Genomic DNA, 25,146 nt, shown 5'->3' with positions numbered 1-25,146 from the left:
GAGGTCTCTCCAGAGGGAGGTGATCACCTTGCGGTTGCTCGGTTGGGTCATAAATGTGCAGAAGAATCATTTAGAACTGACACAATCCTTGGTGTACCTGGGGGCCCTTTTCAACACTCGGCAGGGCAGAGTTTTCCTGGCAGCAGGATCGGGTGGTGAAATTGCAGTCCCAGATGAAGTGTCTCCTTCGGCTGGCAGTGCCAACAGTGTGGGACTATTTGCAAGTCCTGGGGTCCATGGCTTCCATGTTGGACTTGGTTCCCTGGGCTTTCGTGCACATGAGGCCTCTGCAATGTGCGCTGTTGTCCAGGTGGAGTCCTTTGTCAGAGGGGTACCATCTTCCCTTGCCTCTGCTTCGAGAATCCAGGTCCAGTCTCTCGTAGTGGCTTTCTCGTCTCAATTTAGAGAAGAGGATGTGCCTGGAATCCCCGGACTGGGTGGTGGTTTCCATGGATGTGAGTCTTTCTGGTTGGGGGGCGGTTTGCTTGGGCTGATCGGCACAAGGTCTTTGGCTTCAGGGAGAAAGATCCTGGTCCATCAATCGCCTCAAGACGAGGGCAGTTCATCTAGCCCTGGAGGTTTTCCTGCCCCTGGTCAGGGGGCAGATGGTTCGGGTGTTCTCAGACAATGCGACAGCGGTGGTGTACATCAATCAGCAAAGCGGTACCAAGAGTCATGCTATGGCACTGGAAGCTCGGAGATTGTTTGCTTGGGTGGAGTGCCATCTTGAAGGTCTAGCAGTGTTGCATGTTGTGGAAGTAGACAATGTGCAGGCGAACTTCCTCAGCAGGCAACAGCTTGGATCCAAGGGAGTGGGAATTCCCCCCACCCCGAGACATGGAATTACATCTGTGCCAGGTGGGGAGTTCCCCAGTTGGATTTGATAGTGACGCGAGTCAATTCAAAGATGGAGAGATTTTTAAGTCAAAGAAAGGAGGTTGGCTCTGTGGGCATAGATGCTCTGGTGTGCCCTTGGCTGACAGGAATCCTTCTGTACATGTTTCCCCCATGGCCTCTCATCAGTTGGGTCCTCAGGAGCATAGAAATGCATCCTGGGAATGTGGTGCTGATGGTGCCAGAGTGGCTGCGTCGACCGTGTTTTGCTGATCTGGTGCAGCTCGTCGTAGAAGGCCCCCTCAGGTTAGCTCATCTTCCACGGTTGCTGCGTCAGGGGCCCATATTCTCGGATCGGGAGAATCAATTCTGTCTTGCGGTCTGCCTTTTGAGAGGCAGAGGCTGCATTTGAAGGGTTACTCTGAGAAGGTCATTTCCAGACTTCGTCAGGCTAGGAGACCAGCTATGTCCTTGGCATATGTTAGGGTCTCGAAAGTTTTTGAAGTGTGGTGTCTTCAGTGTCTGCTGGATCGCCTGGTGGTGGATGTCTTGCATATTTTAGAGTTCCTGCAGCAGAGGTTGTCTGAAGGTTTAGCATACCACTCTCTCTTCACATACAGGTGGCAGCCTTGGGGTGCGCTCAAGTGCAAGTTTCATGGTCAGACTCTTGCCGCTCATCCAGATGTAATCAGGTTTCTCAAAGGAGTAATGCATTTGTGCCCTTCGGTTTGAAAGATTTGTCCAGATTGGAGTCTAAACCTGGTTCTCCATGACCTGTGTGGAGCTCCATTTGAGCCTTTGCAGAGAGCAACCCTGAAGGATTTGATGCTGAAGGTGGCGTTTTTGGTGGCCATTTGCTCTGCTAGGAGAATTTTGGAGCTCTAGGCTCTGTCTTGTAGGAACCCATTTTTGCATATTTACACAACAGGGTGTCAATGCACACAGTGCCTTCCTTTGTGCCAAAACTGATGTCTACCTCTCATGTCATTCAGACGGTGGAACTGCCAGGGTTTCTAGAATGGTTGAAAGATTCCCCTCAGGATAGAGAGTTGCTTCTTTTGGATGTGTGGCGGATTCTCTTACGCTATTTAGAAGTCACGAATGTGTTTTGTCTCTCCGGTCATCTTTTTGTCATATACGGTAGAGTGAAGAAAGGGGACAAGGACTCTAAGGCTACCATCTCTCGTTGGCTTAGGGAGGCGATTTATTCAGCATACATTTGTAAAGGTCAGCAGATTCTTAGGGGTTTGAGAGCACACTCCACAAGGGCGCAGGCTGCGTCCTGGGCTGTGTCAACCTCTGTCACCACAGGAGATTTGTAGGGCTGCGGTGTGGACCTTGATTGATACTTTCACCAGAATTTTCATTTAGATGTGAGGGCGCAGGACGAGGCGTCCTTTGGTGAGTGTTGTGCGCACGGGTCTTTCGAGTTCCTGCCCAGTTTAGGGGTGGTTGGGTACATCCCACTGGTCTGGACTGATCTGGATATATTCAGGAAAGGAAAATTAGTTCTTACCTGCTAATTTTTGTTCCTGTAATACCGCAGATCAGGCCAGAGGCCCACCCAGTTGACTCCGAAAGACTGAATTTTGCTACTACGTTTTAAAAAAAAAAAAAAAAAGAAAGTGAAGAAGTTAGTAGCAAATTCTTTACTATCAGGAGTATCTTTTTGGACAGGTTCCTGGTGTTCCAGTTCTCCTGTTTCGTTGTGGACACTCAAGTTTACAGTTTTAGGGGTTTCCACCCATTTGATCCCTTTTGCCCGCTTGAAGGGTGCTTAGCTTAATTTTGGCTTGGGTACAGGTCAATACTGAGGGACTACAGGTGGCACTCTGTTGCAATGCCTCAAAGTTTTGTTTCCCACCTGCTGGTAGGGATGCAAAACCCACTGGTATGGACTGATCTGTAATATTACAGGAACGAAAATTAGCAGGTGAGAACCAATTTTCCTTTTGAAAAACTCCCTTTTAAAGGGATCTTATTGTTTGGAGAAGACCTTGAAAAGATGGCAAAGGTTTGGGGAGATTTAAAAGTACCTAGACTCCGGGAGAACAGGCCTAAAGGGATGACATGGGCAATGCAGACCTGTAATAGATTTAGAGGTTCCAAGAGGTACAAGCAAGGAAGCTCCTTAGGCAGTCAAAAGGCTAGGCTGCTTAATAGGTTTGTCTTTTTACTCTTCCAATGAGGGGGAGACTCAGTTCCGATAGGGTCATTTTGTGGTACCTAATGAAGTTTTAAGGTCTCAGTCTACAAATCAGAAGGTAGGCAGTCTATCAAAATGTTATCAGAAATGGGTCCACATTACCTCAAATGAGTTGGTCTTAGAGGGGGTTCAGAATGGTTATGTCCTGGAAATTTCATGTCCTATTTTATTTATTTTTTTATATACCGTATTTTTCACTCCATAAGATGCACTTTTTTTCCCCAAAAGTGGGGGAAAAATGTCTGTGCGTCTTATGGGAGCGAATGTAGCGTCTCTCCCTCTCATGCGCCATCCCCCTCCTCCCAACTCAGTCCAATCAGTATGGTGCAGGTCAAACATCAGCTGTTTGAACCACGTGTGCTACGGAGGCCTCTCCAGTTCAAACAGCTCCCTGCCGGTCTGCTGTTCCCAGGGTGCTGCCGAGCTTCGCAGTAAGATGCACCCCAGAACAGCAGACCGGCAGGGAGCTGAAGCTCTGCCGGCAGAAAACGATACATGGCATCAAAGTTAGTACAGGCCATTTCCTTCTCATTTGTTTAGATATATTAGATGTTTCATGCATTTGACCTGCGCCACCATACTGATTGGGCTGAGTTGGGAGGAGGCGGAGGGGGACAGCGTGCAAGAGGGAGAGACGCAATATTCGCTCCAGGGAGAGCTCCGTACAGAGCCAGTCATGAGGACAGAATTTTTCTTATTTTCCTCCTCTAAATCCTAGGTGCGTCTTATGGTCAGGGGTGTCTTATGGACCGCAAAATACGGTAACTTTATTTTAGGACCACACAAATGTATACCAAACAATATCACAGAAGAAAGAATATATGGAAAATAACTCTAGCAGGAAGGCACTGTAACACATCAATCAACAGTAGCACACTGTCTCCTTCACTATCAGTATGGTTGCTAACCTGATCATAAAGTTCAGGTTTGTCCCGCAAGGCAAAAGCAATCTTTTCTGTAACCACTATGTTTATTGCTATGATCTTTCAGTGTTCCATGCTTGCCCTGGATTTCCAAGAAAAAACGAGGGAATGGTGGGGAAATGACGTGAGCCCTCACTGATGGCCGCCTGATCCTTCAGCTCCGTGTAGCTGAGGTGTAAAAACGGTGCCAAATTTAGCAAATGGGCCCCCCCCCCCCACCTGATTGATTTTTGGTAAAATCACTGCGGACTGACTATGGCAACTTGACGGAGGACCATCGACCTCATTGAGTACTCCTACAGCAGGACCTCCGCTGCGCCGAAAACGACGGCCTCGGGGGAGGAAGAAGCAATGGCAGTGGAAAATGTGCCTAAGGACGAGACTCCCGCTGAACAGAATCTGGAAGCCAGTCCAAGAAGACAGGAACTCCGAACGTGGCTCCAAGACATCAAAGCTGAAATTATACAGGCATTTAAGGTGGAAATCCAGGAAACGTTAGGAGACATTCGCAAAGAGGTGGAGGAGATTGCGGAGCGAGTGCACGAGCTGGAGCAGGCCGCAGATGACCAAGCTACGGAGATAAAACGGCAGTCACAGGAAATATCGCAATTAAAACAACCCTCAGAGGAAATGCTGAATAAGATGAAGGCATGGTCATTGTTAAAAAATACCATCCTAGAAGCACAATCCAGATGTTTTCTACACATTAAGAAAGGTGGAAAGAAGGCACAGCGATTACCGGCATGGTTAAAAGGGGAGGTGAAAGAAGCTATTTTAGCCAAAAGATCTTCATTCAAAAATTGGAAGAAGGATCCAACAGAAGAAAATAGGATAATTCATAAACATTGGCAAGTTAAATGTAAGACATTGATAAGACAGGCTAAGAGAGATTTTGAAAAGAAGTTGGCCGTAGAAGCAAAAACTCACAGTAAAATCTTTTTCAAATATATCCGAAGCAGAAAGCCTGGAGGGAGTCAGTTGGACCGTTAGATGATCGAGGGGTTAAAGGGGCACTTAGAGAAGATAAGGCCATCGCGAAAGATTAAATGATTTCTTTTCTTCAGTGTTTTCTGAAGAGGATATTGGGGAGGTACTCGTACTGGAGAAGGTTTTCATGGGTAATGATTCAGATGGACTGAATCAAATCACCGTGAACCTAGAAGATGTGGTAGACCTGATTGACAAACTGAAGAGTAGTAAATCACCTGGACCGGATGGTATACACCCCAGAGTTCTGAAGGAACTAAAAAATGAAATTTCAGGCCTATTAGTAAAAACTTGTAAACTGTCATTAAAATCATCCATTGTACCCGAAGACTGGAGGATAGCTAATGTAACCCCCATATTTAAAAAGGGCTCCAGGGGCGATCTGGGAAACTACAGACCGGTTAGCCTGACTTCAGTGCCAGGAAAAATAGTGGAAAGTGTTCTAAACATCAAAATCACAGAACATATAGAAAGACATGGTTTAATGGAACAAAGTCAGCATGGCTTTACCCAAAGCAAGTCTTGCCTCACAAATCTGCTTCACTTTTTTGAAGGAGTTAATACATGTGGATAAAGGTGAACCTGTAGATGTAGTGTACTTGAATTTTCAGAAGACATTTGACAAAGTTCCTCATGAGAGGCTTCTAGGAAAAATAAAGTCATGGGATAGATGGCAATGTCCTTTCGTGGATTACAAACTGGCTAAAAGACAGGAAACAGAGTAGGATTAAATGGACAATTTTCTCAGTGGAAGGATGTGGGCAGTGGAGTGCCTCTGGGATCTGTATTGGGACCCTTACTTTTCAATATATTTATATATGATCTGGAAAGAAATATGACAAGTGAGGTAATCAAATATGCAGATGATACAAAATTGTTCAGAGTAGTTAAATCACAAGCAGATTGTGATAAATTGCAGGAAGACCTTGTGAGGCTGGAAAATTGGGCATCAAAATGGCAGATGAAATTTAATGTGGAGAAGTGCAAGGTGATGCATCTAGGGAAAAATAACCCATGCTATAGTTACACAATGTTAGGTTCCATATTAGCTGCTACTACCCAAGAAAGAGATCTAGGCGTCATAGTGGATAACACATTGAAATCGTCGGTTCAGTGTGCTGTGGCAGTCAAAAAAGCAAACAATGTTGGGAATTATTAGAAAGGGAATGGTGAATAAAGCGGCTAATGTCGTCATGCCTCTGTATCGCTCCATGGTGAGACCGCACCTTGAATACTGTGTACAATTCTGGTTGCCGCATCTCAAAAAAGATATAATTGCGATGGCGAAGGTACAGAGAAGGGCGACCAGAATGATAAAGGGAATGGAACAGCTCCCCTATGAGGAAAGACTAAAGAGGTTAGGTTTTTTCAGCTTGGAGAAGAGACAGCTGAGGGGGGGTGGATATGATGATAGAGGTGTTTAAAATCATGAGAAGTCTAGAACGGGTAGATGTGAATCGTTTTTTTACTCTTTTGGATAATAGAAAGACTAGGGGGCACTCCATGAAGTTAGCATGTGGCACATTTAAAACGAATCAGAGAAAGTTCTTTTCTTTTTCACTCAACGCACAATTAAATTCTGGAATTTGTTGCCAGAAGATGTGGTTAGTGCAGTTAGTATAGCTGTGTTTTAAAAAAGGATTGGATAAGTTGTTGGAGGAGAAGTCCATTACCTGCTATTAATTAAGTTGACTTAGATAATAACCACCGCTATTACTAGCAACGGTAACATGGAATAGACTTAGTTTTTGGGTACTTGCCAGGTTCTTATAGCCTGGATTGGCCACTGTTGGAAACAGGATGCTGGGCTTGATGGACCCTTGGTCTGACCCAGTATGGCATGTTCTTATGTTCTTATCTGGAAAATAGACACCACCACAATAATATTAGAATTCGTGGAGTTCCAGAGGAAGAAGATAGAGTGATTGTTGCCCTGGTTCAAACCATATGTAAGGCCATCTTAAACGCGGATACTGCACAACCGTTTGACTGGTACTACCACGGGACGCATAGAAGCCCCACGATGGCAGAGAACTGGCAAAGACAGGAAGCACCTGAAAAGGCATGATGGCCGTAGTTCCCCAGAAACGAGTGCACTACCTGAAGACGCGGGCCCATACACCGTTTAGCGGGATAATTGGACACCCTGTGGACAGATCCTCTACTCGCCTGGTTTTTGTGGATTATGTGAACTTACAGGGGGGCTGTTACAGCTATGGCCTTCCCGACTGCGAGTCTGAGGGTCTCTGAGCCATGATGGCGGTATGGTATATATATTTGAGGGGGTAATGAGTCCACAGGGAAAGGGGGGGTATTTGAATATGTAAGCACGGGCACCACTTATGCTGTGCAGTGCTAGTAGGCTACCTGAGTTGACGTCATTCCTTCACTATAGATAGTGAGGGTGGGTTCCTCCATAGTAATACTATTTGGGGGGGGGGGGGGGAGGGAATATGAAAAGCCAAACAGGATGTATCAATGGAATATGCTATCTATAAATACTTATGGGCATATAACGATGGAACAAAGATTGGGGAACTTTTTAGCTTGTTTTTCAGGTATTTCCCATGGCTGACTTGACCATTATCTCCCTAAATGTAAAGGGTCTTAATCACCCTAGAAAGAGGCAGTTGCTTTTTGAAGATGCCAATAGGGCATCTATATATTTTGTTCAGGAAACGCATTTGCTCAAAAAAGAGGAACACCTAAAGAATAGGGCATACCCGCAGATCTTTTTGGCCTCCACATGTGAGGGGAAGAAGAAATGCAGGGTGGGCATTATGTTTGCCAACAACCTAAGAGTGGAAGTCTTGGATTGTAGAAGGGATAAGGTAAGATGGTGTATCACCTTGGTGATCACTTTAGACAATATTCTAATGACCCTCCTCAATGTATATGCGCCTAATAGTAATCAGGGAGAATTTTTTTACGCAACTGGAACAGTCCTTAAGTGATTTTATACAAGGCCCCTTGCTTAATGGGGGGGGATTTTAATACGGTTTTAAATCCTCATACCGATCATAGTAACTACCCTGGCGGTGGGCAAAAAAGCCACCGACAGCGATTTAAAAACTCTTATGGCAACCTGGGGTGTCCATGACCTCTGGCGACTTCAACACCCCACGGACAGGGATTATACTTTTTATTCTAGGGTTCATGGCTCTTATTCCCGTATTGATCTCTGGTTAGGAAGCAAGCCTTGGTGTGTGGGATGTAAGGGAATGAAGATTGGGCCTATCACTTGGTTGGATCACTCGCCCATCTTAGGGTCATTCTGAATGCAGGCAGATGATCCGGGGACCAGGTATTGAAGATTGAACAATACATTGCTCTCTGACCGCCAGTTTTGTGAGGCCATACGGGAAGACATCAAAGATTATTTTCTTATCAAGGATAATGGGGAAGATCTCCTGGTATACTCTGGGATGGCTTTAAGGCAGTTATCCGTGGAAAGCTGATTTCCAAAGTGTCCGCATGCAAAAAAAATAGCTCAGCAAACCCGTCTTGACTTGATCAGGGATATCACCCAATTGGAAAAACAACATAAAATCAAGGGGAGCATGGGGATTTTGTGGGAACTGTATAAAAAAAGGAATGAACTCTGAGTCATGTTAGATGGTGAGATACTTGATAAATTGGATAAATCTAGATGCAACTATTTTGCTGAGGGAAATAAACCGGGCAAATTGTTGGCTAGACATTACAATTGAAACACTAAATCTCTCAAAACCAAATTTTAAAGATTTATTTATTTATTTACAGGGCAAAAATGTCATGGATAATAAGAGTATTAGGGACCGATTTGTGCAATTTTATCAGGAATTATATACAAATGAGCAACCAATCTCTAATAGTGATATAGATACCTATTTGGCAGGGGTACAGTTGCCATGTCTCACGGCAGAACAGTCATCTAATTTGGATGGGCAGATATCTCAGGGGGAGATATTTCAGGCCAAAGCCTCACTTAAACCTCACAAAGCGCCAGGCCTTGACTGGTTCTCTGGCTTCTTCTATAAAAAGTTTAGGGACTTATTTATTCCACATCTACAAAAAGTATATAATGATCTTTTACAGAGCCCCAAATTACTGCCCTCCATGGATGTGGCAGGTATCACCATCTTGCCTAAACCGGGTAAGGATAAGTCTCTTTGTGGGTCTTATAGACGATATCCCTCTTAAATTTAGACTTAAAAATATTTGCGAAACTTCTGGCCAGTAGGCTTAATAGGGTGTTACTCATCTTAATAATGATAAATCGGGCTTCATACCCGGTAGGCAAGCGGGGGACAATCTGCGTAAAATAGTTAACTTGATGTGGCAGGCTAGGGCTCAGCAGATTCCATCTGTGTTAATGGCCATAGACGCAGAAAAGGCCTTCGATAGGGTCCATTGGTGGTTCCTATTCCGTGTATTACATAAAGTAGGATTTGGGGACAATTTTAGGACATGGTTAACTGCTATGTATGCATCACACAAGGCATGCATTAAGGTTAACGGATCTTACTCTGCTATTTTTGAACTGAGCAGGGGCACTCTGCATGGGTGCCCCCTTTCACCCCTGCTGTTTGCTCTCTTTATGGAACAATTGGTGTCAGCTATTCGAAACAATGCTGACATCAAGGGGATTATGATAGGACACGACCAATATAAAATCTCACTATTCGTGGATGATATCCTGTTCTCTATAGCTCAACCCCAGCTCATGCTACCAATATTGGTTCAAGAACTAGACAGATTCAGTTCCATATCCGGATTTAAGGTTAATATAATGAAAATGGAAATTTTAAATTTTTCCCTTTCGGATAATCAGGCCTCTAACATTAAGGCTCATTTTCCCTTTCAATGGAATGTGCATAGTATTAAATATTTGGGTATTCACTTGGGAGCGGACTGGAAACAATTATTTGCTCTAAATTATAACCCCTTGATGGCAAAAACAACCAAGGATCTTGAGATCTGGAGCTCCATATATGCTCTCTTGGCTGGGGAGAGTGGCAGTTAAGATGAATGTCTTACCCAGGTGGCTTTATTTGTTTCAGACACTACCCATAGAATTCCCTATAAAATTCCTGAAAGCCCTACACACCAAGGTGTTTCACTTCATATGGCGAAAACGGTCACTTCGCATTGCACGAAAGATACTTCACCGCCCCAAGGATAAAGGGGGGTTGGCCATTCCAAATTTTTAAAAATATTATCAAGCGGAACAGCTTAAAGTGATTCCAGAATGGTCGGAGTGGCATACACCAAAACAGTGGGTCAACATAGAGAAAAAGGGAGCAGGTGGGGCCACTTTATACCAAAGATGTTGGGGACTTTCCATAAAGGAAGGGGGAGGTGTGGTTACTAACCCCTTCACACTACTGACTTTAAAGATATGGAATAAATGTAGGCTGGTGCTGACAGGTCATCAGCTGATCTCGTCGTTTCTTACAAAAAAAAAAAGAGAGACCATCGGAGGCACAGCTGTTCACGCTTTCTATTGCAGCCGCACTTGCAGGGGAAAGGAGCGTAGCAGAGGTTTCTCCTCGCTACCGCTCGTATTCAGCCAGGCACAGCTGAGTCTACTCCATTTTCTTGCCGACAGCGTGGTTTCTCCCCTCTCTACACTGATGCTGCGGTCAGCGGCTTGCTTGGCCTGCGGGGAGCTGGCTTCCCAGCTCTCCCACAATGGACTCTGTGCTGTTTGTCTGCCCGGTAGGGAGGGACCCTCCATGGCAGCCACGAAATTGATGACCCAAGGTGGGGGCAACCACGTTAAAGGATCCTCAGGATTGAAAGTTGATGCATCTCAAGAGGAATTTTGAGGTGCTAGCCCTCAGAGTTCGAGCGACAGTCTGTAGCAGTCTCATGCAGCGGGCAAGCCTCAGGTGGGTTCAACAATTACTCAGCACCCAGGACCTTCCGTCTGCAGAGGCGGAACAGGCTGAAAGGCTGGAAGGCGTGATTGCATATGGGGCTGATGCCCTCTATGATCTCCTCAGGGTGCAAGCCAGAGCCATGGTTTCAGCGGTGTCAGCCAGGCGTCTCCTCTAGTTGAGGAATTGGGCTGCAGACTCCTCGTCTTAAGTTGCAATTGGGCACTCTACCCTTCAAGGGTAAGTTGCTTTTTGGCGAGGACCTGGACCAGTTTATTAAATCCTTGGGTGACAACAAAGTCCATAAGTTGCCGGAGGACTGCCCCAAGTAGTCCAGATCTTTTTTTCCATCACGCTCTCATTTCAGGGGGCAGCGCAGGTACAACAAGCCGTGTGGAGCCTTTCATCGGAACACCTCCACTAGATCTCCAGCATGGTTTCACTCCTTTCGGGGAAGACGGCCCTTCCGAGACGGTACGTACCAAGTCACTGCCACAAAGCCCTCACAATGAGATATAGCTGGCCCATTCCTCCATTCCAGACTTAGGTGGTTGGCTGTCCCTATTTCTCGAGGAATGGGCCAAAATTACTTCAGATCAGAGGGTCCTCGAAGTGATCAAAAGAGGCTACGCGTTAGTTTGCTCGAGACCTACCGGACCTCTACTTGATCTCACCCTGCGGAACTCGGAAGCGCCCAGCAGTGTGCCAGACTCTCGACAGGCTTCAGGCACTCTGTGCCATAGTCCTGGTCCCCCTCGAGGGACAGGGATCCGGCCAGTATTCCATCTGCTTCATCGTCCCCAAAAAGGATGGCTCATTTCGACTGATCCTGGACCTCAGAGTCAACAAGGCCCTCAAGGTCCCCCATTTTCGGATGGAGACCCTGAGGGCAGTCATAGCGGCAGTTTGTACAGGGGAGTTCCTTGCCTCTTTCAACTTGACGGAGGCCTACCTTCACATCCTGATCAGACAGGAACACCAGAGATTTCTACGTTTCAACATTTTCAGTTTCGAGCACTCCCATTCGGTCTAGCCACTACGCCATGCACATTTACCAAGATCATGATGGTAGTGGTAGCCTTCCTCCGGTGGGAGGGAGTCCTAGTTCACCCGTACCTGGACAACTGGCTCATTCAGGCAAAGTCGGAGGACCTATGCATGATAGCGGTCAACCGGGTCTCGTCAGTCCTCACCTCCCTTGACTGGATAGTCAATTTCTCAAAGAGCAAACTCAAGCACTCTCAGGTCCTCTAATTCTTAGGAGCATGCTTCGACACTTGTGTGGGCAAAGTTCTGTTACCCAAGGCCCATGCACGCAAGCTCGTGGGTCAAGTTCAACACCTATTATCTCTCTCTGTCCCTACAGCCTGGCATTATCTCCAAGTTCTGGGCACTATGGCATCAACTATAGATATGCGTCCTTTGCAGAAAGCTTTGCTGTCCCACTGGAAGCCTGTCTCGGAGGAGTTTGATGCCCTTACCACTTTCTGATGTTACCATCTACATATGCAGTGGTGGCTCTCGCTCGCCCACCTGTTGAAGAGGATACCCTTGCAGACACCCCAGTGGATAGTCGTTACAACGGATGCCAGCCTTTCCGGCTGGGGAGCCGTGTGTCAGAGTCAGTCTACCCAGGGATGATGGACCCCCATCCAATCCCAGTGGCACATCAATCGTCTGGAGACCCGAGTGGTCTGTCTAGCTCTCGAGGCCTTTCTGCCCTTGATCCGGCACAAGGCTGTGCGAGTCCTCTCCGACAAATCCACCACGGTAGCTTACATCAATCGCCAGGGGGGCACCAAGAGTCCGGTGGTCCTGGAAGCCAGCAAGCTGCTATCCTGGGTGGAGCACCATCTGGAACGTCTGGCAGCCTCCCACATTGCGGGGAAGGAGAATACTCAAGCAGACTTCCTGATTCGGCAGCATCTACACCCCGGAGAGTGGGAGTTGTCCGAAGAGGCGATGGATTTGATCGTGCGCAAGTGGGGGGTTCCTCACTTAGACCTGATGGCTACTCTGAGCAATGCAAAGGCCCCCAGATTCTTCAGCTGCAGAAGGGAGCATTGCTCGGAAGGGGTGGTTGCCCTGTTACTACCCATGCCTCATGACATCCTCCTCTACGTGTTCCCACCTTGGCCTCTGGTGGGAAAGGTACTCAGAAGAATAGAACTCCACGGGGACCGGTCATCCTCATAGCGCCGGAATGGCCTCGGAGACCGTGGTTCACGGATCTGGTGAATCTCGCAACGGACGGTCCTCTTCACCTTGGCCATCTGCCAAACCTGCTTCGACAGGGTCCAGTATTTTTCGATCAGGCAGATCGCTTTTGTCTTGCGGCCTGGCTTTTGAGCGGCGGCGACTAAGGAAGAAGGGTTATAAGGAGGAGTTTATCTCCACCCTGTTGTTTGTGGGCCCGTAATACTTCTATCTCTCTCGCTTACATTTGGGTATGGAGAGTGCTTGAGAATGTGTGTGCGAGTCCGGAGTACCGGCACGCAAGGTTCAGATGTCCCAGGTCCACTCCTTCCTACAGAATGGTCTCTCTAAGGGTTTGTCTTTCAATTCCTTGCGGGTACAGTTTTGGCGCTCTGTTCTCTCCTAGGGCGGGTTGATGGCTACGCGTTGGTGGCCCATCCAGATGTCATTCGATTCCTTAAAGGAGCTAAGCATTCGAGCCTGCCTGTCCGGGCTACTTGTCTGTCATGGAGTATTAACTTGGTTCTATGCGTTCTTTGCGAGGCGCCCTTCGAACCCCTTCGGTGGGCCACACTTAAGGATCTGACCCTTAAAACTGTTTTTCTGGTCTCTATTTGCTCAGCCAGGAGAGTGTCTGAGCTCCAAGTCCTGTCTTGTAGGGAGCCATTCCTTCACTTTTCCGATTCAGGGGTTTCCCTTAAGACAGTCCCATCCTTTCTACCAAAGGTTGTGTCCTCCTTTCACATAAATCAGTCAGTGGAGCTCCCTGTTTTTTCTCCAGAGGACATTGCGAACACGCCTGGCGCAGACCTACGGCGCCTTGATGTGAAGAGGGTCCTACTGCAATATTTCAGATTACAAACGATTTTCGAGTCTCTGATCATCTTTGTCTTATGGAGCGGGCCGAGTAAGGGAAACAAAGCTACTATCGCTCGCTGGCTAAAGGAGGTGATTGTGTCGGCATATATTTGTCGGGGCCAGACAGTTCCGGAGGGCTTAAAGGCTCACTCTTTACGTTCTCAGGCTACCTCTTGGGCGGAGAGTGAGTCAGTCTTGCTGCAAGAAATCTGCAGAGCAGCTACTTGGAAATCTCTACATACCTTTGCGCGTCATTATCGCCTCGATGTACAGGCGCCGGTTTTTGGTTCTTTTGGCAAACATGTACTTCGAGCGGGTCTGTCTCGGTCCCACCCTGTTTAGGGAAGCTTTGGTATATCCCGCTATCTGGACTGATCTGGGTACGTACAGGGAAAGGAAAATTGGTTCTTACCTGCTAATTTTCGTTCCTGTAGTACCACGGATCAGGCCAGACTCCCACCCTGACTGCATCTACATTGCCACGTCCGCTCGAAGTTTTCATTCACAGTTTCCTTTTGGGATTTTCTACTTCCTATCTGACTTATAAGGCATCGGAAGGATATCCAAATTATAAGGCACCGGAGGTATCGGCTTTTTGATAGTTGTGTAAGAGCATGTTTGGATTTCCGGTTTCAATTTCAAAGTTAATGTTTACTTGCTTGATCTTATTCTGTTTCTCTATTCAATGCTATTTTGGCTGCTTTGATATCAATTATACTGAAGGGACGCAGGGTGAGCACTGTCCTGATATACCTCTTCAGTTTTTCTCTGTTTCCCTCTGCTGGACAGGAGGCTCAACCCGCTGTCTGGACTGATATGTGGTACTACAGGAACGAAAATTAGCAGGTAAGAACCAATTTTCCTCTCTAGAGCTAGAATTCTACTTGGTAATCAGTTTATCACTAGTTTCAGATTCACAAGTAAAATTTCTGGAAGCACTGTCTCATTGTGCACAAGTGGGGACAGCCTTTCATGGATTATACAACAACCAACAAGAATGAAAAGGTGCATCAGTTCTTCAGTTAAGAGAGAGAACGGGATTCAGCTGGTCTGGATGCCATGGTTCAAGAATGGCCTTCAGAAGCAAATTTGTACGTGTTTCCTCTATCATCTCTGGTGGGCAGAGTTCTAAAATGGCATGCAGAGCATCAAGATCTCAGGATTCTGATAGCTCCAGATTGGCCATGATGTCCTTGGTATGCGGATGTCATCAGGTTATTGAATGGGGATCTGTTGCGATGGCCTCAACACAAACATCTTCTGTCTTTACTCCCACTACTTCATGAGGATCCAGATCAGTTTTGTCTTACCGCTTGCCCTTGAGAGGGCTCATTTGACCAAGATTTCTTTTTTTTTTTTTTAATTTTTTATTTATACCAATTTGCAATAATTACAAGAACATTTCTTGAATGGAAAAAAATACAAGAGATTTGACTTATACAATGTAGATAACAAATAAACATTAAATCAAGAAATCATATATTTCAATCTCTCTATTTTAAAGTCCTCAAAAGGATGGGGATGAATCCTTCACAACCTTAAGAAAGAATAAGAATATTTTTTTTTCAGTTTAGGAAATAGATACATAACAGCGATTCTTTTCCAGTTTGAGAGACCAGGGGTGTTGCGTCCGTCAGTCGCAGACGGCTGCGACCACTCTGCCTTACCTTTTTCTCTCCTTCTCTAGGCAAGACAGCTGTCTCTGGTGCCTTGGCGTTCTCAAACGAGCATGGGTGTCCCCATCCTCCATGCTCACTCCCGTGGCCTCCTAGGGCACGAGCGCGCATATCTCTGACGCTCAAGTACACGTCATGGCGGGAACCTCGGGGGTGGCCCCACCGCACGACATCAATACCTCCGGGTATAGCAAACCTCCGTTTCCGCTACACCAGCGAGTTAGAAAAGTCTTCTCTTCGCTATTCTGCCTGCTCTAAGCTGCCAGCTTAGACGCTATCTCTTGCTAAGGGCCTCACTCCTACTGAAGCTTTGGATACCCGCTCCACGGGGTCTTTCGCTTCTACCACCCTTCGGGGCTTCACTACCTAGACAATCGCTCCTCGGGGGTCTTGTCTCTCTTCTCATTACAGGATCAGACTACCGGGTACTCGCTCCTCGAGGGCCTATTCCTCTGCTATCCTGTACCACGGACCATCGGTCCCACCATTCTACATTCAGGAAGACGCCTGCTCTCCGTGAGTACCTCTACGAACCAGCGCTCCAACTCCAACCACCAGTCGCAGCATTACCCGCTCTGCGGACTCCTGCCTACCCTGTACATCTGGGTGAGATTACACTACTGAGCCTGTTGAGCGTATTGGCACCTCGTGGATTGGTGCATTACCTTCCTACCTTACCATCTCTACGGCAGAATAATGAAGACTTATTCCATACTGTGTCTATCTGCTCAGCCTATCAGTGGTTCCTCACGGGGCTCCTCCCCGTGGGTGGAGTCATCTCCACTGTGACCAAGGGTCCACTATGCCTCAAACACAACAAGGGGAACCTGAACAGGGTGCTGCAGGAGTTATGGGGGTTTTCCCCATTAGGCATTGAGTTAACTGGGGAGGTTGAAAGAAAACATAGGTATTCTATAAATATTTAACCACGCACTTGCATGGAAAGTTGAGGAAATATCTCCCCCCAATTAACAAGACCTGAGGTCTCAGCAAGAGGAATGCTTTTCTCCTCTTCTGAGTCTCATGAGAGACATCCGGGAAGGCTCTTATTATACATCCCATAAATCTCTCATTCCTATATTTCAAACATTTTAATAACCATTCTCTGTCAGTCTCTAGTGCCATAGTCACTATGAGGTTTGCAGGTACAGCTAATTCAGAATCTGATGCTTCCAAAATTGCTGATAGATAAGAGACTACTCGTGAACTGGTCTTAATAGTTCCATATCTCCTCCTTGGTCAGCGGCCACTCTTCTGGACTTAGATATATAATATATCTTTATTGGTGGTATCATTGTCTCTGAAACCTTGAGTATTTCAATCAAATACTTCTTAAAAACCTCTCTCGGGGATCTTAATGGTATCTGTGGAAAGTTTATAAACCTCAAATTCCTGCTTTTTACCACGTTATCAAAGTTTTTCAACTTCAAAGCTGTATTATTTTTATCTTTCATCATCATTACTTGCGACTGTTGAATCGTTTTTATCTCAGTCCAGATAGAGGAGACCTGCTGCTCCAATTCCACATTTGTATTGGCAATAACTTCTATTTTTTCATCATGTCGTCTAATTTGCTCCATAGCTGGAGTCAATTGTTGTAATATGGACAGTCTCATTTCATTTATGGCTTCCCACAGCGTCTCAAATGAGAGAACTTGCGGTCTTACCATTGCTGGTATTTCTTTAGTGGGGATTCCTCCCACTGCACCTGCAGCTTCTTCCCTTGATTCTCCTACCTCCATACCGATTTGCTCTAGTGTTTTCCTCGGGCTTGAAGTTGCCACCAACTCTCCTCCTGACCCTGCGGGGCTGTGAACTCCTCCACACTTCAGTCTAAGAGTTCCTTCCTCGGTTGTGGAACTGTTCTTGTGGTAGCTGGAATAACCGGAGGGATCCTCTCAACGGGACTTAGCAAAGAAAGATGAAGGCTTTGGAATGGCCTTCAGTCCATAGACTTACTAATTTTGAAACACTGTGGGTAATGCATACAAGGAAACTTAAAAATTTGTCTGAACTAGAAATGTTCAGCAAGAAGAGTAGGGAAAAATTTCAAAACAAAGAGGAAGTATTTGGAAGATGATATTACTACCAAAGGAGATGTTACAAGGTACTGACTGAAAGTGTCCAAACGTTTGCACATGCCATAGTCATTGTTTTTTTTTCAGTCTATTAAAATCATTAAGTGCATAAAGCTGCTGTTTAACTTTGTATCATGTAGAGGCTGTGTCAGCTTCTGTTCACTTACATATAGTTTTGACCAAGGGTGCCTAAATATTTGCACACAACGATGCATTCAGCACTCCTAAACTCTCTCTCTCACCGCCTCCCATCACTTTTTAGTACTTTAAATATTTCAGGGCACTGAAAAAAGAGATAAGACACCTGAGAGAGCTGTGGGTTTGTCAAAAAAAAATAAATCCTAAAGCATATCCAAAAGCAGGTCAAACTCCCTCCTTCCTAAGTTTCTACTTTGTCTCATTAACCTTCATGGCCTTATAGCAAAGATCCAAGTGCATGGTCTGAGCTAAGGAAGGTTCCTTGGTCTTTTGGCTGAGGTTGAAAATCTGTATAATACGGAACTCTCCACTGCTCCATATCATCCAACACCACTGGGGACATGAAATTGCTGGAACCATGTCCAAACCAGGAGGATTAACAAAAAAAAAAAAGGCATTTGCTGTGAGAGCACAGGAGGATGCTGTGAGAGCACAGGAGGATGCTGTAGAGCAGTGGTTCTCAACCCTGTCCTGGGGACCCCCCCCAGCCAGTCAGGTTTCAGGATATCCACAATGAATATGCATGAGAGAAAACTTGCATACACTGCCTCCATAACATGCAAATTGTCTCTCATGCATATTCATTGTGGATATCCTGAAAACCCAATTGGCTGGGGGGGTCCCCAGGACAGGGTTGAGAACCATTGCTGTAGAGGATGCCTGCCTTGCATTTCTAATGCTTGATTGTATTGCAGATTATAGCAGATAGTACAAAGTTCATCAACTGTCCTGTGTTTGTTGCTCTGACTAACTTCTATTGCATGGTACATGATTTTTTTTTCTACACTTTCATATCTGAATTAATACAGTTTTCATTCACTTCTATTTTGCACCCCCTCCTGGCCTCAGCCTGGGCAAGGACTACCCCTCAGCCTCTATACAAACCTCTGCAGAAAGTCACTCTGACCAGACTTTTTTCACTTTCAGGCTGAGACCAAAGCCCTGAAAGAGAGACTGGATATTGAGAAGCAAGCCTGGCAGGAGACCTACATGAAGAAAGAGGTGATGGCCACAAAGCTGGGCTCTGAGAGAGAACGTTGAGAAGGGGATGATGGAGGGAAAGCCATAGCAGTGGGTGGTAGTAAGTGTTGGTTGGGAGAGCTCCTTGGTGCTGGGTTTTTCTGTATGTGTGTTATATTTGTAGCGGTGTAAAGAAGGCATCATCAGATTTAACATTTCAGCATCCTCACTGAGGACCTCCCACTACTAGTGTGGAATATGCAGTGCAAGAGACCTTCCTGGAAACCTTGACTGATTCCTCTCTCACCACCCCATACCCCTCTATATATCGTAAAGCCTAAATTCTGCCTTTGTGACTTGAATTCCTAATGTTTTATCCCTGTCTTCTTGTTTAATTCCTTGCTTCCTGACCCATATTTCCAGGAAGCATGGCTGCTGTCCCGTGAACGGGAGCTGAAAGAGGATGTGAGGAAGGGGAGGGACAAGGAAATAGAACTAGTTATCCAGCGCCTGGAAGCAGAGATGTCCACGGCCAAGGAGGAGTGTGAGCGGGCAGCCGAAAACAGGTAAGTGTTGCTGGTGCCATGAAACCAGCCTATGAACCTTAGAGCCTGCTAGCAGACTGGTCACTTCTACAAACTCTGCTCTGCACATATGAATGGTGACTGTGTAACAGCACAGATTATAATGTTAGCAGCTAGGGAGACAGGTGATGATAGCAAGAACCAGACCTAGTCTCTGGTGGTTACAGATTGGAGTTTGTCATAGGATTGATACCTGGTATTCACAGGAAGTTCTCTCAAGAGTGCAGTACTGGTGGTAAGTGGAAATGGGGAATCCTGCGTATGCTCTTATTTTTACTACACAAAAGGCAGACCTGATGTACCTGACTGGAAACTTTCAGGTTCACAAAGATGGTGGTCTGTTGTGGCTGATCTTCCTCAGTGAGGTGCAACAAATGACCACTTATATTAATGCTCGTGAAACTATTCAAGCCAGTCTTGGAAATTAACTCACTGAATTTTTTTTCTTGCACAGTTTCTCCAGAAGATCTCTCAAGTTTATTATTTGTACCTTTCAAATAAAGCACAATTTTGAAAGGATACCAGCACTTACCCCAGAATGAGGCACCTAGATCCCTGGGTACGAAATTTGCCCCAGATAGATTAGCCAAGCCATTTTTTTTTTTTTAAATTATAATTTTATTAATCTTCCAGCAAATACAAGAATAAACACAGATTAAGCTATCATTTTAGAGAGCAATGCAAATCAACAACAATTTTACATGTACAATACCCCATTCACCCTCCACCCTCCCAGCCTCTCCCCCAATGCCACTTTCCTCTAGTCTACATAAACATGGTTGATTGAAAAACAGAAATGGATCCCATAATTTCAAAATTGAGTCACGCAAATCTTTTTTTTTTTTTTTTAGTTAAAAAATGTATAGCCCATGGATTACAAAGATTATATACATAATTAAAAATATGAGCAAATACGGTGAAGCACTGTTAGTTTCCCCAAATAGTACATATTTTTAAGGCCTTTAATCAAACTGAGGGTACAAACACTTTTCCACCAATGTGCTGATAATTCACATTTGGCAGCTGAAAAAAATCCGTGCCGTCAGCTTTATTTTCCTGTGAGGCACATCATCCAGGAAAATTGATTAAAAAAACAAAACAAAAAACCTCTTGGATCCTTTATCACTTGAACAGATAAAACCTCCTGTAGAACCTTCTGCACTTCTGTATTTGTATACAGTCCCATCAAATATGGTCCACATTTATACCAACATTCATCTGGAATTGTTTGGTATATCTTACACAGTCTATCCAGCCAAGCAGTTTTATAAAGTGATTGTAATATTTAGCCATTGTTAAAGTGGGTGCTCCCAGGGGTATATGTTGGATAAGGGAGAAACATACACACATAAAATTGAATTTTGTTATGCATTCGTAGCTTACCCCAGCTATTTTTGCAGTTGGGGATTCTGGGGAGAAAATTCATGGACATGGGGTACAAAAGGTAACCACTCTGCAGCTTATTGAACTTTTCTTTCATAATGTCTCGTTGTCTTTAACAGTAGTATATTCAGTTCAAATTGTAAATGATTCACATAATAGCCTTTTAAGTGTTTACTGGTCATAATCTGTTCTCTTCCCCACCAAAGTAAGTATTTCAAATGCCAGTCTTCCCTCCTTTGGCAAACATTCCAGGCTCCTTGTTGTCTCTGTGTATTTTTGTTCATCTGTTGTAGTCCTCTTAAGAACACCAAACCTGTGCTCCGGTGCTTTCAGGTACAGGGTGTCAGTATCAGCCTCATACATCTGTACTCCCATATGCCAGGTGGCAGTCTTATTAGGCCCCCCCATTCAGTTGTTGCCCCTACCAAAGCACTCTAGGCAAACTTTAAGCCTTGCATGCTCCACCCTCGTCATGCCCTCCTCACACACAATTAAAAACCGTGTATTTATAACAGATTTTACATGAAAATGGATATTCAAAGTATGGTTTTCTGAGGTAAAAATATCACAATATGAATATTATATTTACATGCACTGATAGGCTGCCAGCCAGAAGACCATGCAAAAAAGCAAAAGACATTTGGAACCCATATGGTATTAGGTCTACTGTAACATGTTTTGGATATGAGCTTGGCCCTCAGAAAGCCACAAGAAAATAGAATTAAAATGCCTCTTCATCCTGCCAGTCCAGTCCAGACTGTGGGATTTGTTCCTCCTACCAGCAGATGGAGGCAGAGCACAAGACTCTTTACCCTGTTTTCTTCCTATATGGGTTGCTACAGTAGGGAAGGAGTCTGTTCTCTGCCTTCGGCAGTAGGTGGGTGCTGGTCCAGCATGAAGAGGCATTGGGGTGACTGCCTTCCCTAAGGTCAATTTCCAGAGCTGGACTGGGTACCCTCTTTAGGATGACAGCCCTCCTAGGGTTGCTTTTCCTTTCTCAGATCAATTAGGTTTCAAGGCCTTCATTTCCCTTTGGAAGCAGCAGAACTTCTTAAAAAAAAAAAAAAGAGCAGAGCAGACAGTGCAGAGACCCTGACTGCAAACCCAGCCCAAATCACTCCCCTCTTCCCTCAGAAGCATTGCTAGGAATGCAGGTATGGACAGGGAGAAAGTGTTTGTTTGAGCTGCAGAGCCCAATTCATATTGAGTGTTGTGGACAGAGGGAGGAGGCAGTGAAAGTACGGCTCTGTGGCTCTGGCATTTCCTGCTATTATGGAACAGAGGAACTCCTCAAAAAGGCAATCCAGCTATTCCTCGATGGTATCTGAGGAAGGATCAGGGGCCCATAGGACCTTCATTTACGGGAATCTTGAGAGTGATTTCTCTGCAGAATTTGTGCCGGTTTATACACAAGGGCTACTGCCAGATGAAGGGCAAGTTGTCTCAAGCAGGGAGAGCTACACCCAGAATCCCCAGTGGTAAGGGAAACTTGCAACAGAAGTGGATGGTGCCTGGAGGGAAGGAGAGGGACTGGCTTCTAATGAGGCAGGCAACTCTTCCTAAAAGGAGTCACAGGAGGAAGGCGATCCCAGGGCTTACCGGATGATTGAGTGGTGAGGCTGTTTAGGGCTTAGGAGCACTCATTGCCAAGGTCTTGCATGTCCTGATGCTATCAGAGGAGCAGCTGAAGAAAGTAAAGCCAAAAGGTAATCCAGTCCTTACTGGAATTAAGCCAGCTAGAGCTTTCCCTATTCCTTCAGCCATCCAGGATATGATAGGAGCCAGATGGGATACCGCAGAAAAATAATGGGAGACGTTGTATGTAATGGAGCAGGCAGATGCAGATAGATTTTTTTTTTTCCCCTAGATAGATTTTTCCCTACCTCAGGTTGATGCAGCAGTTTCTGTGGTAGCAAGGAAAACAACTATTTCTGTTGAAGAGGGAAGTAGCCTTGAAGGACCTCCAGGAAAGAAAGAGAGGCATTGCTGAAAGGGGCTTTTGAACTTTCTAGCCTAGCCTTACAAGCAGCAATCTGAGGAGTATGCTACAAGGGCATTGCTTTGCTGTGAGGCAGGCTCTGCTAATGAGAGATGGGGGAAGGTTCCCAATCTAACAGCATGGAGGGAGGACACGGATGGAATCGGTGGCAGCATATATGGCAGATGCCCTATATGATCTAATAAGAATCTCAGCAAAACAGGTAGCAGCAGGGGTGTTGTGGCCAGACGGCTATTGTGGTTAAGAAATTGGGCAGCAGATTTGACCACAAAAGCCAGGTTGGGCAAGTTTCCTTTTAAGGGGAGGTTGCTGTTTAGTGAAGAATTGGAGGAATTAGTGAAGAACATGGGGGGAGGCCAAGCCACAAAGGCTACCAGAGGACAGCAGCAAAAGAATTGCCAAAGGGGGCACCGGACAGCAGTGGCCCAGGGGAGAGCCAACAGTAGTCCAGACTCTAAAACATTAAGAATGTGAAACCATCAGGGCAAGGTCAGCCCTTTCAGGGGGACCAGGTGTAGTACAGGATAGACAAAGGCCCCCAATGATGATGTGCTGTCCTACCCAGCGGGGGGGGGGAGGAGGGAATATTGCAGAAGTTCTTTCAGAAATGAGCCAAGATCACAGGAGGACCCAGTAGGTTCTCAACATTCTAAACAGGGGTTATTACCCCAGAACTGAAATTTCCGGTAAAAGAGAGCTTATCACCATGCAGCGTGACCAAGAGAAGGGCAGTACAGGACACAATAAGCAAACTACTTGATTTGCAGGCTATAGTACTGGTCCCAAGAGAAGAAAGAAGGAAAGGAACCTATTCCATATATTTTTGAACTACCAAAGAAAGAAGGTACCTTTCAGCTGGTACTAGATTTGAAGAAGGTAAATCAATCCCTGAAACTTTTTTGCATGGAATCCTTGGATGGTGAAAGCATTAGTAAGAAAAGGATAATTTCCTAGCGTGTAGCAGATGGACTCATTACAAATGGGTATAGTGTGCTCGTGCTAGCAGTTGGAGACTGATCTGACGTCAGCACGTGGTACATATACCCCTGCAGGAAGTGCAGACGCTCAGTAATTTCCATCTCCAAAGCAGTTTGGAGCTACCTAACGCTCGCTGAGCGTTTCTCCAAATTCTAACGACTAAATTCTTAGAAGAATCCTACCTGAAGATCGAGCCCCGCACTCCTGCGGTGATACCCTTGGGTCCCTCCCCCAGTTGAGTTTCCCGAGGTGATTTCCGTGATCCCTCGGAGGTAAGTGCCTCAGTCCGGTGGCCGAATCGCGGCAGGGACCTAGCCCCCAAGTGAGAAGGGCGCGGCGTAGAGGCAGCCTCTGTCCCAATCCGTTCGCAGTGAGGACTTAGCCCCCGAGTGAGAATGGCTCGGGCGCGGCTTGGAGGCAATGGGTGCACTTCCTCGAGCGCGGCGGTGAAGGTAATCACCCTCTCCTCCCGCAGCCGGAGACCGCCTCGGTCGCAACCGGGAAGCGCCGAAGATCAGGTAAGGCGTACATCTTTGTCTGGTCTCTGGAGAACGAGGATTAGCGGGGTCGGCCTCTGTGGCACCCACCATTTTGCCTGCCTGCTCGCCGTTGTTGGGCGCACGTTAATAGCGTTGCTACGCGCACGCCGATAGGCGCACGTTGCTAAGCGCACATTCATAGGCGCGCATTTTAGGCACACAATCAGGGGCGCATGCTGATAGGCACACGCTGACAGGCGCTCATTGATAGACGCACATTGATAGGCTCACAGCTTTCGCGCATAGCGATAAGATACGCAATGGAGCGTATGAGAGTCCAAGCGTCCACGGAGTTGGCGCCTCCAGAACCGGGCATAAGAGCTCTAGGCCTCTGCTCAGCATGCCACCTCAGAGCCACACAGAGCGAGGAAGCAGACTCCCTAGGTGACCAATGTGAGGAGTTCCAGGACAGGGCCGATCCCAGCCCAGATTAGTTGCCAGTTCCTCAGGGAACACCCTGGAACTAGCAGGCTGAGGCGAGCAGCCGGGGAACCCTAGAGACCTGGTGCCCCTGAGGCTAGACTCTGCTTCCCTCTCCTGGGTGGAATTATTCAAGGGGATTCATGCCTTTGTCCAAATGCAGTCTGCTCCTCGAACGGACCCATACGTACCAGATGACCCTACCCCTGGACCCTCTAGGCGTAGGCACGGCCACCCGGAAGCCCCACTTATAGGGATTCAGATTGCTCTGAGGAAGAAGGTGAGCTTCCCGAGCAGGGTGAACCTCCCTTGGGGATAGAGTCGTATCGAACCATGAGACGCTTCTTCCTGAAGGAGGATCTCCCAGACCTGGTCTCTCAATGCCTGTCGGAGTTGGCTATCCTGGGCCAGGGCACTCCAGGGGAACCTAGAATGAACCCTCTGCTAGAGGGCCTTCGTCAAACGG

General features: G+C 46.3%; 1 protein-coding gene across 4 annotated transcripts in view; it reads left to right on the top strand.

Moving 5' to 3' along the window:
- The window catches only part of CEP131 (centrosomal protein 131), a 235,245-nt gene that overhangs the window by 170,783 nt on the left and 39,316 nt on the right, over positions 1 to 25,146 (top strand). For all 4 annotated transcript variants that reach the window (XM_029599216.1, XM_029599215.1, XM_029599219.1 and 1 more), the window contains 2 exons: positions 18,745 to 18,819; positions 19,201 to 19,343. In XM_029599216.1, the coding sequence (XP_029455076.1) occupies positions 18,745 to 18,819; positions 19,201 to 19,343 (218 nt within the window). The remainder of the gene's footprint in view (positions 1 to 18,744; positions 18,820 to 19,200; positions 19,344 to 25,146) is intronic.

This window comes from Rhinatrema bivittatum, chromosome 4, assembly GCF_901001135.1.
Source record: "Rhinatrema bivittatum chromosome 4, aRhiBiv1.1, whole genome shotgun sequence".
Lineage (NCBI taxonomy): Eukaryota > Metazoa > Chordata > Amphibia > Gymnophiona > Rhinatrematidae > Rhinatrema > Rhinatrema bivittatum.
This window is presented reverse-complemented; position numbering and strand designations above follow the sequence as displayed.